This window comes from Anabrus simplex, chromosome 4 (genome assembly GCF_040414725.1).
Source record: "Anabrus simplex isolate iqAnaSimp1 chromosome 4, ASM4041472v1, whole genome shotgun sequence".
Classification (NCBI taxonomy): domain Eukaryota; kingdom Metazoa; phylum Arthropoda; class Insecta; order Orthoptera; family Tettigoniidae; genus Anabrus; species Anabrus simplex.
The window spans coordinates 196,123,938-196,143,124 of record NC_090268.1 but is presented as its reverse complement, the minus strand read 5'-3'; the positions used below and the strand labels follow the sequence as shown (position 1 = coordinate 196,143,124).

The window sequence follows — 19,187 nt, the reverse complement described above, 5'->3', positions numbered from 1 at the left end:
ATTAATCTTTGCTCCAGAGGAGTGCAACAGGCTTTGGCAGCCAGCATAATTCCTATCCTTACCGCTAGATGGGTTTTTCATTCATTACATTCCTGACCTGGTTGAATGACTGGAAACAGGCTGTGGATTTTCATGATATCCTGAATAATTCATGCATATTCCACAAAAGAATATATTATCATATTCATTCATTTCTGTTATTGAGATACCACCAAGTCAAGGTACAGAAAAGTTCCTCTTCATTTTACTCTGTCTCTATACTGGGTGATTCAAAATGTCAAGCAAAAACTGAAATACAGCACGGAGGGTTCGAAGCACAAATTCTGAACAGGAACATATAGGCTGGGACGAAACCCAGTGTCAGGGCAAGCCTGGGAATGTCAGGAACAACATAATGGACAATTTATTTTATTTATATGTATATCTAACCCTTGTCCTGTTTCTTTATGGAGTCGGGTGTGAAATGAAGCATCTTTGTAACAAGTTTTATGACCAGATGCCCTTCCTAACGTCAATCTCATCAGATGAGTTAGATGAAATGAATGACGTGATATATGATAGTAGGATGGGAGAGGGTGAAACCTTGTGTAGGGCACTTAGCCTACTCCTGTTGAATAGCACCAAGGGGTCTGCTCAAGGCTTAATGTCTCCATCCGACGGATAAATCACCATCAACAGCGTCATATACCTTCACTCCATATGAACAATGTGGAGAGGTATATAACTGAATTCAGGCTTTGGCGTGCAATCTAGCAATTAAAAATTGTATACCATCACCTCTCCTACCCTGCTGGCCAACATTCTGATAGTGAAAACTTTTTTGACCAGAAGGACTCGAACTGGCTAACCACAGTGTCAGACCATACAGACTTGTTGCCTGAACTATCATGGCCACCAAGTGGACTAAGAAAATTTATTTTATTCATTTTTCCAATATGTTCTAAAATCCTGCACAATGCAGAACTGAAAATCAATTATAGTGACCAGTGATAGTCATTTATGCACACAGTGAAGTTAGACAATGGACAAGGAATATTGTTGGAATTTCTTTTTCTATGTCGCACTGACATAGATAGGTCATATGGCGATGATGGGATAGGAAAAAGCCAGGAGTGGGAAGGAAGCGGCATGAAAATGAAGCCTGGTATGAAAATGGGAAACAATGGAAAACCATCATCAGGGCTGCCAACAGTGGGGCTTGAACCCACTATCTCCTGAATGCAAGCTGAAAGCTATGTGACCCAAACCGCATAGCCAATCGCTCAGTAAAATGAATGTTTACAAAAGCTGTTCAACCTGTCGCCCACTTCATTCAATGCAGGCATCACATCACCGTCGTATACTATGGCAGAAGTAAGCAAACGGTGTCATGAGGCACTGGGTTGGATGATGATGGGCAGCCTACAGTCATAACAGATGCTAGTATATGTGACGTGTAGACTGGCTGCATCTGCTTGTCATTAGTACACACAGCAACAAGCAAGTTGTTTGTAGTGCAGTTCTGTAAAGGTAGTGTACACCACGACTTTGTGTGGAAGGTAACTCTTGTCTCTGTAATATCCTGAGGGGAACGCATGGTGAAACACTGGTACATATTTACAGAACCCCGAGACATCCATTTCATCTACAGCAGAGCCGCTGGTTATGCGCATGAAGCTAGACACCTGTATCACAAACATTATCTGACAAAAAGCCATTCCAAGCCTTGCAGCACATTTCATAACATTCACCAATGGCTTGGAGAGACAGATTTGTTGTGCACAATGCATCATGTGGGCCAGCAACGTCAGGCTCGAACAAATGATACCAAAGAGGATGTTTCTGTACATGTGAAAGAACAGAACAATAATCTACCAGCACACATACCAATGCTCATTACATGAGAATTTCCCAAAGTGTGGGTGTCAAGTCATGAATGACAACCAGCTGCATTCCTACCATAATCACCAGCAAGTTGACAGCAGAAGATTTCCCAGGGTGAGCACAGTTTTGTCAATGACAGGAGGACCATAGTCCAAATGAGCCTAATTTTCTAATTCACAGGTGAGGCACAGTTTACTAGAGATGGTTTCTTTACTGTACTTGTTGTACAGTAACAGCCATGTCTGGGTACAGCAGTATCCCCCAGCCCTATTTGAATACGATGGCCAACATAAATTTACAGTGAATATACAAGTTAGTATTATCGTTGATCACTTAGTTGGACCATATCTCCTGCCACCACGTTTGAATGGGTGATGTACTGTACCTTTTGCAAAATGTTTTGTCACGTCTCTTAAGAGGATGTGTAGTTAGATGTGGATGAAACTGGATGAAGCACTGATATACTTTGCTCGTGCAGTATAAGATGCACTAAATCGCACATATATCAGGCCTTGGGTTGGAGGAAAAGATTCACTTGCATAACTGGTCTGCTCCCTAGATATGATGCCTCTGTTTCTTCTTCTGGGGGCAGTCTTGTTTATTTAACACCAGTGCCCAACCCAGAAACACTTCTCACTGCATCTAAAGTTTATGAGATGTGTGGTGTATTGGGTACAACAGGCAAGGCTGGACAGTCTTGTGTGCCAAGGGGAGAGAAAGAAAGAAAAGTTGCGTGACAGCAGCACAGTCACCTTGCCAGCCTCTCAACTAGTCCACTTTCAAAGAGGTTTTGAGAATTTGAAAAGCTTAAGACTGACTTAGATTTACAAAACTTTAGTTTATTATCCACCTAATCAATACATATCCATCATACAGGCACAACCATGAAATTTATTGCTTATATGACTTAGATTTTTTAAATTAATGAATTACTATTATTATTTATTTACCACGAAACATACAGACTTTATGGATGGTCTAGTGAAAAGTGCAACCCCCTTGTACATTAACTGCTTCACAGACCCACAACAGTAAGCTAATATTTACAATAATATTATATTATTCACATATTTACGCTCGTACAGTAATTCATTCACTCGCCAACGCTTTTATTCCTAATCATGTACACACAGAGATTTACCACATCTTTTTGACATATACAGTATTGTAAACTGCGTTAGAGTCAAGGCTTTTATTTTAAGCTGTAGTCCATTCTAGAGCCATGGGGAGCGGCCGTAGTAACCAGATTGGTAGAAGGTGGTACAGTCAAATGGAGGTACAAGATTAATGCCTCTGTGGACAGAGCGAAAGGATTAAGTTTCCTATCTTCCATTCTCAGTTCAATACGGACAAAAATGAAATTCTTACATTTAAAAAAAGGATAGGGTAAGGCGGCAAAATGGGTAAAGGTAAATGGAGCCAGCGAGGGATTTTTGAAGGAAGATCAAGTCGGTTCTTTTGACAATGGTTTCTACTGAGGGGAGGTTAGCCAAATGAAGATAGGGGCAGTACATAGACTTTTCTCACTTTTGGCTCAGAATGTCCCCCATTACCTCCAGCCTGAGCTGACAGATCTGCAGTGTCCACTTGGCTCAAGGTCATATTGCTACAATCCAGAAATGTGCATGATTTTTGTAAAATAATTCCTCAACAGCAATATCATCAACTGAACAGGTAGGTCACTAAAGTTCATTCAATATTTGGTTGCATCTATACAGGCTGTCTGTATTGGATGTCTGTCCCATCACGTCTTCCTGAACAAAGATTTTAGAATATATATTAAACTGATGGTGTACCAAGCTGTTGTTATCTCAACATTACTCTCGAGACATGAAACCTGGACCCTATATCATGATGTTAAGAAACTGGAATGTTTCCACCAGCAAGAACTTAAGATTCATTATGAACATCAATGGGATAACTATGTACCCAATGTTGCAGTTCTTGAGAGGGAACAGATGTACAGGCCACTATCCTTTGTCATAAGCTTACATGGATTGGATATGTCTAGTGTATGGGAGATGACAGACTTCGTCGGCAAATACTGAATAGTGAAATCAGCACTGGCAGAGGGTTTCATGGTGTCCCTCTGAAGAGATATAAAGATCAGCTAAAGAAGATCATGAGGAGCACCGGCATAAACACAAGCACCTGGCATGCTCTTGCAGAAGATCGTTCTACCAGAGATGCTGTTGTGTAATATGAATGTGTACATTGAAGACAGAATTTACACATCCATCAAAGTTTCAGCCACGTCCTCCACCCTCCATCAGATGTAGAGTGTGTAGCTGCAGATTTTATGCACGGCTCGCTTTGCTTCATCACCAACGACATCGGCACAGGGTAAACAGGTGATGAAAGAATTGCAGGAGAGAAATGAACACTCGGATACAAGTATCAACCACTGCTACCAAATACGCAGTCTTTTCCTTTTCTATTGTGAAACTGACTAAGAATGGCGACATGCAGGTTAACCTATGCATCTCCTTGCGGTTGCCTGCATCGAGAAGCCTAGTTCCAAACACATAACATACTGTACAGTCCAAACGTAAATAAACATATGTCCTATCTCAGGTAATAGTGTTCTTTGCTTTGCTGAAAAGAGCGAATATATGCACCTGTATGCAAAGCATTGTTATAATATATACCACAAAATAGTTTTGAATATCAAGGATGCAATACAATAATAAAGTTACAGAATGTTGTTTATTGTACCTCAGACGCACACAACCTGGAAATGTAAACTTTTACAAACCCAAGTATGTTTCTTCCAATATCGAACATAAATAAACAATAATAATGAAAAGGTTACAACTTGGTATTTTTCTTTAGAGAAGGTTGTCCCTTCTTCACTCGGCCTTAGTACCTTGTATGGTCTCTTGCATTGATCAGGTCTCTGAAATGCTGTACCTTGCTTGCAATCAGTACACTGATGAATCTTGAGGAAGAAGGTCCCATTCCATCTGGGCAGGGTAACTCTAATGAGGTCTAGGAGTGTCTGTGGAGGTTGTGGACAATCAAAAACAACAGTTTTCAACCTATCTCATGCATGGTCAATGCAGTCTAGCGAATTAGCTGGCCATTTCATATGGCTGATACCTCCTTCTCTCATAAAGTTCCTCACAGATGCACCTCAATGAGGACGAGGTTGCTGTCGTTGACGAAAATGAATTCAGCACCATATTCATCCCTCAAGGGTAGTACAATTTGTCGAAGAATTTCATTGGTACTCTGCTGGGCAGTTAACGTCTCTCAAATTGGAATCAAAGATGTACGATGGCCGTGCATAATCCCAAACCAAAACATTACACCACCACATCACCTCTTGAACACACGCATAATTTCCACCATGTCCTTTACGTCTCCACACCCTTTGTCGTCATATATCTGGCCCAAGTATTATCTGTATTTCATTTGCAAACACGACATTATACCATTCATCCAACCTCGAATTAAGACGTTGGATGGACCATCTTCTCTTCCCAACACGATGAGGATTCTCTAGTGGAACACATCAAATTGGTCAAAATGCAGCCAATTGTGTAAAGCTTGTGCAGATATATGGACCCTGGTTGACCTCCAGAAGTCATCTCATAATTCATAACTGTTGAGCAGTCAAAATTCATCTCCTCTGCGCTGGTACATGGACGAACCGATCTTGATGTGGTTGACCTTCCCTCAGTCTCTCAGTCACAGCATTGGTTTCACAGTACCTTTTCCAAGTTTTTGACACTATACTTTGAGTAACCCCTAAGATGTGTGATACTGTCGCTATCAAGGATTACCAATGACATAATTCTGGCTCAGTCAAATTGGGAAATACGTCTAATCCCGCAATATACCTATATATATAAAATATTATTTTTATGATCATATTATATTTGATTACGAGGCTGTCAAGATGGATTTTACTCAGCAATCAGATTTCACAACGAATAGACCTTCCGCTTACTCCTACTTGCCGTCACTGTCAGCAAACATCTGTCTCTCTCACACACTTTCACCTAACAAGGCAAAGGTTGGAAGACAGTCGGAACACTGGCCAGATGGTGTTGCACTCCTGCAATGTGCTAGCATGTAAGTCTTGGTCACTGCTTCTAACAGATTTTATAACCAACATTCAAAGTCCAGTCTCTAACTTCACTGCACTCATTGCCCATTCTGAATTGTTTATGAATGTAGAGCATTTTGGAAAAATAAGTAACATAAACTGTCCACTATGCCATTCCTGACAATTTCAGGCTTGCTCTAACACAGAGATTCATCCTAGACTATACGTTCCTATTTGAAAGTTGTTGTGTATTTTAACCCCTTAAGTTTCTGTGCAACCTTATGAATCACTCTGTATACAAGCAGAAAAGAGAGCTGCAAGGTTTTAGAGCGACACTATTTCTATGTCTTGCAAAGTTTATGCAAAAGATCTGCATATTCACTCCATATCTCTGTAAATGAAAGAAGAAAAATCACAAGCAATGGCAGAAATTGAATTATTATGGTACTACCCTCTAAACAGCAATGAAATAAAAATACAAAGGGCATGAATGTAACTTTGCTGTTAATGAAATAATCGACAACAGTCATTTCTCAGCAGCTAGTTCGATTGACAGAGGCTGTAACATTTCATCATGCAATTCCTCAGATCTTTCATCTACAAATAAATATATAACATAATATGTATGACTAACATTATTCATCACAATCTGCAAGAAGCAAGGAGCTGTGATTTAATGACAAAAATCAAATGTTCAGCACTTGTGCACCCCAGCTAAGATTATTACAAAACCTCAATTCTCCATGTTTAGTTCTAATTTTCCTGAGTATTTTGATCATAAACTCACTTAATGTTCACCACTAAACATATCTCCCAGAGAAGAACAGCAAAGCACAGAGATTCAAAGTTTATGCTAGTAATCATGAATAGGTTGGGATTAGGCCTAGTACAATAAAAAAAGAAAAAAAAATCCTTTCAATATATGCTTATATCTGGAAACAAACTTCATACCATCTCATTGCAGCTTCTATTTTGCTCAGGTAGTGGTGGCTATTCACCAATATGTTATAGAAAAACTAAATTACAAAAAATGAAAAAAGTTTGGGCTAAAATTACCCAATTTCCCAACTAAATCCATTCAAAGGTTATGCTAGTAATCATTAATAGGTTGGGATTAGGCCTAGTACAATAAAAAAAGAAAAAAAAATCCTTTCAATATATGCTTATATCTGGAAACAAACTTCATACCATCTCATTGCAGCTTCTATTTTACTCAGGTAGTGGTGGCTATTCACCAATATGTTATAGAAAAACTAAATTACAAAAAATGAGAAAAAGTTTGGGCTAAAATTACCCAATTTCCCAACTAAATCCATTGAGAAGACCGTATTCATGGAAATACAGTGGTAGGTCTCAGTTTGTAAACAATAAATTGTTGAAATAAACAATAAAATAAATAGCTGTAACAATTACCGAGCAAAAATAACATAAATCACAAAACTAACCTACACAAAAATAATGCAACACAACAGCCATGCACAAAGTGCAAAACAAAATTTTTAACAAGAATGATAAGTGCACACAAAAGCCATGCAACACACCAGTAAGGTTTGTGCACCTCATCATTAAACTCTTCATCTTCCACTTCTTCATCAACCTCATCCTTTTCACCCTCCTGTTCATCCAACTGTTGCATTCTTGAAGCCTTTTCAGTAAAAGAGATATATGTATATATGAAACATGAAATATTGGAAAGACTGTTATAGTTAGAGAATAAGGTACTAAATGCTATATAAAATAATAATAATCCATAGGATTAAAATCAATTAAGATATTCATGATTGCTATTTTTATGAACTATGGAAACTATACAAAGGCAAATGTTGCAAATGACTGTTACGCTGCAAAATATGAGATATTTTAACTTACTGATGTTCAGCAGAACCTACAAACTGCACCATTAACTACTAAAGTTATTTATTCATTGCACAATGATGAAGACAAAGGCCACAGAAACTGAGTCCAGTATCCTGCATTAAACCTCTCTACGTTACCTACAGCAATTACTTTCACCATTTTGCTTATTCTGTATTGCAGCAACTTCACAGACTTCACTTTATGAAAGGAATTGGTCAAATTCATGAGGGTTGCTTTCATGGCACGTTATTTTTTGTCTCCATAATGATTTTCCCTTTTTTAAATATTTGTTTTATGCCACACCAACACAGACATGTCTTCTGGCAAAAGTTGGATAGGACACGGCTAGGACTGTGAAAAAAGCAAATGTTGCCTTAATCAAGGACAGCCCCATTTGCTTGGTATGAAAAAGAGAAACGAAGGAAAACCATCTTCAGGGCTGCCGGAAGTAGGGATTGAACCGGGCGAGTTGGCCGTGCGCGTAGAGGCGCGCGGCTGTGAGCTTGCATCCGGGAGATAGTAGGTTCGAATCCCACTATCGGCAACCCTGAAGGTGGTTTTCCGTGGTTTCCCATTTTCACATCAGGCAAATGCTGGGGCTGTACCTTAATTAAGGCCACGGCCGCTTCCTTCCAACTCCTAGGCCTTTCCTATCTCATCGTCGCCATAAGACCTATCTGTGTCGGTGCGACGTAAAGCCCCTAGCAAAAAAAAAAAAAAGTAGGGTTCGAAGCCATTATCTCCCGAATGTAAGCTCACAACTACGTCACCCAAACTGTGCAGCCAACTCCCTTGGTAGAGATTCTTCTTCTAAAACGACCGATACAGCCTGAACATATTGCCCTGCATACTAGAATTGACTACAATGGTATTGGAGCCCATGGAGCTAGAACTGATTTGCCTTTTTTTTTTTTTTTTTTACAATAGATAGGTTTTATGGTGATGATGGGACAGGAAAGGGCTAGGAGTGGGAAGGAAGTGGCCATGGCCTTAATTAAGGTACAGCCCCACCATTTGCCTGGTGTGAAAACAGGAAACCACGCAAAACCATCGGGGCGGTGGGAGTGGGATTTAATGTGTACACTGCTTTTCTTTATTTTATGCTGAATGATGAGTAAATATTTCTATTTTATTTTCTGGTGCTTCCTTTTCCCACACTGACCTGTCATTGTGTTCATCACAGTGTTCCTTTCTATGTTCTATCTTCCTATTTATGGTATTCAATATGAATTTCATCACGAATGAATTCCTGATGACACATACATGGGCATTATTGTATACTAATGATGTTATCTTAGAGGATGAAACATGCAACGGCTTCAAACAAGAGGTGCAAGAGTGGAAGAAATACCTTGACAAATTTGGGATGAAATTAAATTGGAATTCAGTAACCAAACAGATGGCACAATTACTTAATAAAGTCGCCCAGTTCAAATGTATGGATTCATGGATCTTCTGTGACTGCAGTACTATTGCTGATGTCATGACATGAGTTGGTGTCACCTTATTGGAGAGCTGTGTAAAATAAAATTTCACTGCATTTAAAATCTAAAGTCTACCACTCCGTGATCAGATTTATGGACTTTATGGAACCGAATGCTGGCCTACAACATCAAAACTTGAACAGGCACTTCAAGTAATGGAAATGAAGATGATGTGATGGTCCATGACTTGACTCAGTTACACCATACAAGGAAAAATGGTGTACGAAAGAAATTTAAAGTTGTCACAATCACACAAAAAAGGCGAGAATCATGCTTACGATGGTGTGGGCATTTACTTCACAGAGCTGACACCTCAGACGCAAAGACAGCCCTTCAATTGAGCATGGAGGGCTGTCAGCCTTGAGGATGACCACAAAAATGTTGGCTGGACAGGGTGAGAGATGACGTATGCCTCGCAAAGCTCAACCCTTGGGATGCTATGGGTCATCTTAAGTGGAGAAAATGTCCGCCTCCGTAGCGTAACGGTTAGTGTCATTAGCTGCCGTCCTCGGGGGCCTGGGTTCGATTCCCGGTACTGCCAGAAATTTAAGAATGGCCGGAGGGCTGGTATGTGGTTGAAATGGTACATGCAGCTCACCTCCAATGGGGGTGTGCCTGAAAAGAGCTGCACCACCTCGGTATGAGGACACGAGTTTACTTTTACTTTAGTGGAGAAAATGATGCAAGAATAAAGAAAGTGGGGGAAAATGACAGGAAGATGATTTGTCACTTGTTTGTTCTTTTCCATTACTTACATACATTGGGTTTCTTTACTCCTTCTGTGTCTGTGCTGTGTTCTTAGTTTTTTACCACCTGTATTCATCTCTATCTTTTCGTCTCTTCTCTCTTCCTGTCTTCATCCAACTTTCTTCTTATCCTATACTTCCCACATCAAGATTGAAGATCTGTTGACATGGCTCCTCAATGAATTTTGATTCCCACCATCTTGATGAAGCTAGGAAGCAGAAATGAGCTTATCAGGGGCTGAGAGAAAATGGATGTAGAAATACTGCGATTGATGAGGGAAGAGCTTATGTGGAGACTGACTTTGTCCTGACTGAGTGGGAAGATAGTGAATGTTGAGATACTGACGAGAGCGTTAGAATCAAGGAGTTGCTGTTGTAAATTTAACTGTTATTTTACTGTTATTCGACAAATCAGGTGTGCTTCATGATTTATGACTGGATTATGAATTCAGTATAATAACTGAACTGATCTAGCTTTATTTATTGAGACTAGTATGGACAATCTTCTCTGAGAATTACTGTTTTAAATTCCTAAGGTAAAATACCTATGATCGTCCCCAACAGAAACAATTCACTGAAGGAAATGATTCCCATCTCACCAATATAACCTACAGTAGCTAGTATAAAATACTTATTTGAGATGAATATGTAATTAGAGGGTGTTTAAATACAACTCACAAATATTTTCTACACACTAAGCACTACATCATGTGACTATTATTACATGTACATCAGCTCTCTGCAACATATGACAATAAATGCAATGACAGCATTGGTTTCACTGGATTAAGATAAACATTTGTTAATGTACATTTACAGTGAAATAAATGCATTTCCCAAAATTGATTTTAAATGTCATATTTGAAGGCTTTTGAAAAAAAAAAAAAAATACTGTACCCAAATCACATTGTAGTTTCACTTTATAATCATCTATCGCAACGGAGTTGTTAGAGTCGCACAGCTGTAAGCTTGTGTTTAGGAGATGGTGGGTTCGAATCTCACAGTCGGCAGCCCTGAAGACGGTTTTTCGTGGTTTCCCATTTTAACAGCAGGCAAATGCTGGGGCTGTACTTTAATTAAGGCCACAACAATTGCTACCTTTCCAATCCTAGCCCTTTCCCATCTTTGTATCACTAAAAGCCTTTAATGTGTTAGTGCATCGTTAAATCACTAGAAAAAAATTTACTGTGTGAATCCTGGAAAATATAAATGGATAGATGTACATTAAAAATTACATTTTAAAACAGTGAGTTGTCTTTTTCGGAAGCCATAGTATTTAGACATACCAGTATTCTGTTTTAAAATAGTGAGCTGTTCTTTTCAACAGCCTAGAGAATTTAGATATATTCTGTGGCTTGACCATCACTATCATGCTAGAAACTAAATACTTTCATAGTTTTCGTGACTGATTAAAATCAAGGAAAAGAAGCAAATCAGCATAGTTTGAAAGTACTGTATGGACCTGCGGGCAAAATCATCATTATAACTCAGAATTAGACAGAGATTATTGATCGAATGATCCTGAAATAAACTGCCACATTCACAAAATAACTAAAAATATCTCTGCAACACAAAAACAAACCAAATTAACATATCCATCAACTCAACATATTTCATCAAAAGAAAGAGAATTAGCACAATTTGTTATGCATATCATGAGCAGCATATAAACAAAATCACTACATTCAATCCAGCTGAAAGTTTAGCAATTATGACTACAGGCAGCAAATGCTAATATCTTGATCACAGCACAATGTTTCCTTTGTGATATATAAGGAGATTCAATAAGGCCAAGATAACCAGTGCATATAATGATAGCCTACTATCATACAAGCAGCAAAGTATCAACTACCTTCCTATGAAGTTTATTGAAGACATTTACTTTCCTACGAGAAAAACTTATTTGTAGTACAAAAAGCAATGCACTGCTGATTCACACAAATTAGGCTGTATTTTATGAGTTATGAGGTACCTCAAAGAAGGTATTTATGGCCAGAATAGTAACACAGTAGGCACGCTCATTGCTTCTCCAGAAGAATAGGGTAAGCCATTTCAAGATGCCTAATCAAAGTCATAAGACCACTGAGATCTGAATAAAGAATAGGAAAATATAATCTTGAAGAAAGATGATTATGAATGGCAAAACAATCTTTGTGAAAGACACCCTATCCTTAACCTGGCATTACTCACTAGGTCTTTATGGGTGTAATTATTCACTAGTGAGCCCAGCACTTACCTTTATGTTTCAAGGCTATAATAAGCTCATATAAAATATGTCAATTTGAGATATAGGCCTATTTATTTATTTATTTATTTATTTATGAACACAGCTGAGTGGAGCGACTATGGAGCCAAGCTCTGCATTTGGGAAATGTGTGAGTTCAAACCCTACCGTTTGCTATCCTAAGAATATTTTTCTATAGTTTCCTGTTTACGCTTCCAGGCAAATGCTGGGGCAGCTTCTATACATAGGCCACAGACGATTCCTTCCACCTTCATACCCAAATTCATTCCCCATCAATAATTTCTTCTTCATTAGCTCCTCAACTGAGGCTGTCATCAGGAAGGGCATCCGGTGGTAAAACAAGTGATATAATTCACCTCACCTTTTCCCCGAACCTATATCAAGGAATGGAACTAAAGAGCAGACAAAAGATTTATTTAGGAACACGAATGCTTAAATGTAAACAAGTAGTTATTCATTTAGGAACATGAATACTTAAATTTAAACAAATTTGAGATAGAAGGCAGAGCCTCTGTGGCTCAGGTGGCAGCGCACTGGCCTCTCACCACTGGGTTCTGTGGTTCAAATCCTGGTCACTCCATGTGAGATTTGTGCTGGACAAAGCGGAGGCGGGACAGGTTTTTCTCCGGGTACTCCGGTTTTCCCTGTCGTCTTTCATTCCAGCAACACTCTCCAATATCATTTCATTTCATCTGTCATTCATTAATCATTGCCCCAGAGGAGTGCGACAGGCTTCGGCAGCTGCCACAATTCCTATCCTCGCCGCTAGATGAGGGCTTCATTAATTCCATTCCTGACTCGGTCGGATGACTGGAAGCAGGCTGTGGATTTTCTTTTCAAATTTGAGATAGTAGGAGTGTGCTTCCTATGAACTAAATAATGCAGACATATAATAAAGAATAATAGGAAATAAAATATTTACACAATCAGTCATCACTTCTGTTGCTTTCAGCATTCCTGGAACAATATTTGGAGATTTTTTTTTTTTCAAGGTTTGAACATTTGTAGCGGGACCACGGAGGCCTCGGATGCTAATTCCATCCTTCCTAAAATGTATCAAATACAGCCTTCAATCAACGAAAGTGCTCTTTTCCTCAAAACTCTGCTTCACAGTTATGATCACTTCCATAAACCTCATCTGTTTCATTACAACCACTTTCGTTGTTCAAGTCCACTTCCTCCACCGTTTCACCCAAACACGAAAGTATCCGATCAGTGGATGCCATTACAACTTGTATAAATTCACTAACAACAGTCACAGTATAAACATTTCACATTTAACACAAGCTTTAGACAAACCTTGACTTACTACAATGTGCAAAATGTGACTAGCATTGTTACTTGCTACTGAGCGCAATGATCACCAAATGTGCACTGTTGCGCCTAATAATGGATTGAGGGTCATGGTTTTCAAAGATAATAGAAATGTCCGACACATCCCCTTCCTACAATCTGTTTGAAAGGTACAGGGCATTTCAAAAGTAGAGGTCTTGTAACATTCCAAGAAAAAGCAATATACTACGGAGGCGAGCACTGCGCTCACCATGAAAGTAACCACAGGTTAACAAAGTCATAAGTTTGACTAAGAGGTATTCAAAAATAAAAAAAGAAGAAAAAATAATGTTGTTTTACATTCCACTAACTTCTTTTGTGGTGTTTAGAAATGTTGAGAGGCTGTATTTGATCTCCTTGAAATACAATCGAACTTGGCCAGAATCTGACCTATCACCTAAAGGTCAGAAAGCAAGTGCTCTTCCGAGTTCACTCAACTCGGCTGAAGGAAATTGTGTGGAATGAAGTGCCTGACTAACTTAAAATCCTTTGCTAGCTAATCATATCTTACCAGCTGTGAAGTGAGAATGAGAGTAGGGTAATATGTAGTGTTTAATTAATGAAATATGTAGTATTAAATTACTGAAAGTATATTTTTGTCAAGGAATGAAGTCAAATTTGAGGTTTACAGGTACAAAGACAAGTTGTTCCAGACACTTACAATTATTAAGAGATAAGAATTTCATATTGTTCCGTATTGAAGTGAGTTCAATATTAAGTTAAAAGAAGGTATATAATGGTTCCACCTTTCAATACTATTAAGATAAGAAATGCAAGTTTACATTCTTATTTAATTAAAATTGGTACCGGTTTCGACCAGTATTCATGGTCATCATCAGCCATTACAAATAAGTGCAAAACAATGCATGCATACATACATACATACATCATCATTATAGACCGTTATGCCTCTCAGTGTTCAGTCTGCAAGCCTCTGTGAATTTACTAAATGTCACCACAATCCTCTATTTGCAACAAGTGCTGTGGCTTCATTTAGTTCTATACCTCTTATATTTAAATCATTAGAAACTGAGTCTAACCATCGTCGTCTTGGTCTCCCTCTACTTCTCTTACCCTTCATAACTAGGTTCATTATTCTCCTAGGTAACCTATCCTCCTCCATTCACCTCACATTTAAAAATGTTTTTTAACATTTTAAAACAATGCATAGAAAAATAAAATGTGAAGTTCAAATAATTCTGTTTGGTTTCTGCTAGTGAAGCACTAAAATATTTAAGGAGCACTCTGCGCTGAAATATAGCCAAAACACAAATAAAAGATGCACAGGTAAAAATGAAGTTTAGATGATGCTGTCAGATGCAGTTTATGGAGCACTATAACACATAAGGGAGCACTGTGCGTTGAGATTTCAAAGTTACGTAGAAGTCTAAAGTCAAATACATATTTTTAGTTGTAGTTTATGAGGCACTGTATAATTTTAAGTATAAGTAATACATGTCTATGAAGAAGTTGTAGATCAAATATGTTATTAAGAGAGCACTGTATATGAAGAAGAATTAAATACCCACTTAAGTACTTGAAGAGTTCAGTTGAAGTTTATGAGGCACTGTATAATTTTAGAAATTAGCACTGCGTGTTGATAGATCCCAAGACTACAGCGATATCAGTAAGTAAGAAACCTAAGATAATTGAATGTCAGATTGGGAATAGTACAAAGCAGGAACAGGTAGATAATTTCAAGTATTTAGGATGTGTATTTTCCCAGGATGGTAGTATAGTAAGTGAGATTGAGTCAAACTGTAGCAAAGCTAATGCAATGAGTTCACAGTTGAAATCTATAGCATTCTGTAAGTAGGAAATCAGCTGCCCGATGAAACACCAGTCTGTTCTCAGACCAACTTTGCTTTAAGGGAGTGAACTCAGGATATCTTATTCATAAGTTAGAAGTAATAGACATGAAAATAGTGAGAATGAACGCTGTAATACCAATATAAATGGTCCATTATTGGACATTATAAATTTTCCAGCTAACTCATTCATGGTTGCCAGCGTTTCACCCCCGTGTGCTAGGCTGGGCTCATCAAATGAACGCTGTTACAAACAGGTGATAACAATGGCAGGAAGGTACTTAGAATGAAGAGATAAGGCTAAGTTAGGAATGGACTTGATTGATGAAGATGTACGCATAAATTGGCTTAGGTGGTGGGGTCATGTGAGGCGAAAAGGACAGGATATCTAGGGGAATAATGGACTCGGTCATGGAGGGTAAGAGAAGTAGAGGGAGACCAAGATGGCGATGGTTAGACATTCTAATGATTTAGTGATAAGACGTAAATGAGGCCACATAACTAGTTACAAATATAGGATTAAGACAGTATTTATTAAATTCACAGTGGCTTGCAGACTGAACACTGAATAGCACAACAGTCTACAATGAAGATGTATGTATGTATGTCCATAGTCTTTTCTCCTGGCAGAGGCCAGAGCAAAATGTAGGTTGTACTAAAGCTTCAGTCTCTTTCACAATTGACAATATGGAAACTGCTGATACATGGGTGGTGCTAAGCTATGACATAAGGAGCAAGAGTAATGTGTCTGCATTTCATGAATTGTGCTACTGATAGAGCCACTTGTGCTGCAATAGCACTTTTAGGCCCTGTGAAGAAAGCAATGGCAGACTACCTCACTCTCCTCATGTCTTGTACAACTCATCATGACACTGCTGCTGGTTTTTGTGGTTTTCCTATTTAGATGGAACATTTGAAGGATCCAACTAGCCTCCAGGCTAAAGCCTTAACAGACATTGTAGACTAGAAGCAGCCCTTCTTAGGTAGACCCTCACTTCGAAGTCACGTGAGCGGTGTCTGCCTTGTGAGGTAATGTGAGTAACTGCAGTGGAGGAATGTGTTTTATGCTGTGTATGAGATGCAGAGAAGCATACACACAGCACAAACAACCAGTTCCCGAGCTATTTGAATCAACTACTCGCACTTAAGGAAACTGATCTGACAGCCCAGCTGAGAATTGAACACCTTCCCCTCACAGACAAAAAACTAGTGCCCTAACACTCGGGCAAAGATTATTTATAGCAACACATTTGGTGCTTACTCAAAAGAATTTCTTTTTTTTCAAGTTGCTTTACATCGCATCAACACAGATAGGTTTTATGGCGATGATAGGACAGGAAAGGGCTAGGGGTGGGAAGGAAGTGGCCATGGCCTTAATTAAGGTACAGCCCCAGCATTTGCCTGGTGTAAAAATGAGAAGCTATGGAAAACCATTTTCAGGGCTGCCGACCGTGAGGGTTGAACCCCTCCCGAATACTGGATACTGGCCGCACTTAAGAGACTGTAGCTATACAGATCAGTCCCAAAAGAACTAATTAAAAGCCAGCAGTAGGTCACCAAATGGAGTTCTGGTTTCTCTGCAGTCTGACAGAGACAGAAACATTGAAATTGACAAACAGGCAGTCTATTGTAGCGTCAAGTCAAAATGCTCATATTATTATAGAGGGCACCAGGAAATGTTCTCTGCAGCGCCTACGTGCTGCTGCGCGAGGTAGCATCAGCAGTTAAGTTGGCAGCACGGCTGCTGCTGCTTGTATCAAAACAAAACAAACAACAAACAGTAAACTTTGGACTCACCACAGCAATTTTCATAACAGATTCTGGAAGTGTTGTCCTAGTGTTTGAAGACAGACTTCAACACATCTACACATACTGTCGAAGACTTTCACTAAAGTTTCTTGCGTAATGGACTGCACATAATTAATGATATTCAATTTAAGTTCATCAATCGTTTTTGGATTAGTTTTGTACACATCAGATTTTGCCGCACCCCAAAGGAAATAATCTGGTGGGGTTAAATCAGGAGACCGTAGTGGCCAGAGACCTTTAGTTATTATTCTATCCCCAAAAAATTTATTTAAAAGGTGAAGCGACTGGTGGGACGTGCTGTAGCATTGTCCTGTTGAAAGAAAGAACATTCAATTTTGTCTTTATTCAACTGAGCAATAAACTTGTAAATTATCTCTGAGCAGTAGACATCAGAATTCACTGAACTGGCAAAGAAGATTGGCTCTACTACGCGTGCTTCTGATATGACAACCCTTATGCCGATTTTCTGCGAATGCAATGGTGTTTGTCTTAGTACTTTGGGATTGTCTGAAGATCAAATTCGTGAGTTTTGAGAATTTACATAGCCAGATAAGTGCTTCATCTGAAAAGAAAAGTTTTATTTAAAACGTCAAGTCCATGTCGATTTTTGAATCTTCGGAACCATTTACAGTACAGCACTCTTTTTGCATAATCCCGCTCCTTGTAATTCATGAAGCACGGTAACTTTATAAGGGAACAACCGAAGCTTGTCTCTTACAGCTTTATGCGCTGTCAACTTAGAGATTCCTGTTTCTTGAGCTAATTTGCGTGTTGATTTACCTGGACTTTGCAGCATTATATCAAAAATTTCATTTAGTTTTTCGTCTGTTAAAAGCGTAGGCCTGCCTGTTCCCAGTACATCATGAACTGAGATGGTCACACGAAATTTACTTATCAAATCCCGGTTTGAACACGTTGAATTATAAAACCGCGCCTAAAATTTTAGTTTTACACTTTCTGGAAACCAATCGCCTTCGCAAAAAATCGTGTTCCACCAAAAAAGCTCTCTCTTTAGTAGTAAACATTACCGCCTGTATCCTGTTGCACTATTTCAATAATCTATCTGAAAGTTCGCTCAGGCTACTGCAATACACATTGATGATTTCAACAGCCCACAGCTCACACATGTGGCTTTCCCTGTACTGCTACCCTGTTGACCTTAGCCTGTCGGCGAGTGAGGGTGACAGATATGATGATGATGATGATGACGATGCTTGTTGTTTAAAGGGGCCTAACATCTAAGGTCATCGGCCCCTAATGAGATGATAATTAAAATATTAAAATGTCACACAAAATTTACTTATCAAATCTCGGTTTGAACACTCTGAATTATAAAACCGCGCCTGAAATTTTAGTTTTACACTTTCTGGAAACCAATCGCCTTTGCAAAAAATCGTGTTCCACCAAAAAAGCTCTCTCTTTAGTAGTAAACATTACTGCCTGTATCCTGTTGCACTATTTCAATAATCTATCTGAACGTTCACTCAGGCTACTGCAATACACATTGATGATTTCAACAGCCCACAGCTCACACATGTGGCTTTCCCTGTACTGCTACCCTGTTGACCTTAGCCTGTTGGCGAGTGAGGGTGACAGATATGATGATGATGATGATGATGATGATGATGATGCTTGTTGTTTAAAGGGGCCTAACATCTAAGGTCATCGGCCCCTAATGAGATGATAATTAAAATATTAAAATGTATCCACTGACTAGAGTTTGTAAAAATAGGTAATGAAAAATGATTATGAGATTAAAACAATCCGTGGATCTAATTTGCAATAATTTCTAATAAAAGTATAGAAAATAGAGATGATAATGGAATAAGGCATTGCTTGGAAGTACAGATATACATATATATCATGTTAAGTGACAGATATGACACCGTGCTGCCAACTAAACTGCTCATGCTACCTTACGCAGCAGCATGTAGGCACAGCGGAGAGCATTTCCTGGTGCCCGTTAGTTATTATAACCTATAGGCTATTTCA

General features: G+C 38.9%; 1 protein-coding gene across 6 annotated transcripts in view; it reads right to left on the bottom strand.

Annotated features, from left to right (window-relative positions):
• Window positions 1-19,187, bottom strand: part of LOC136872563 (MPN domain-containing protein) — a 139,502-nt gene that overhangs the window by 116,065 nt on the left and 4,250 nt on the right. For 2 of the 6 annotated variants that reach the window (XM_067146358.2, XM_067146359.2), the window contains exon 2: window positions 7,473-7,559. The exons of 2 other annotated variants lie outside the window; for them this stretch is intronic. In XM_067146358.2, the coding sequence (XP_067002459.2) occupies window positions 7,473-7,550 (78 nt within the window). In that variant the 5' untranslated portion in view covers window positions 7,551-7,559. Of the gene's footprint in view, window positions 1-7,472; window positions 7,560-10,010; window positions 10,211-19,187 lie in introns of all 6 variants that reach the window. 2 more of the 6 variants (XM_067146357.2, XM_067146361.2) reach the window with 2 other exon arrangements.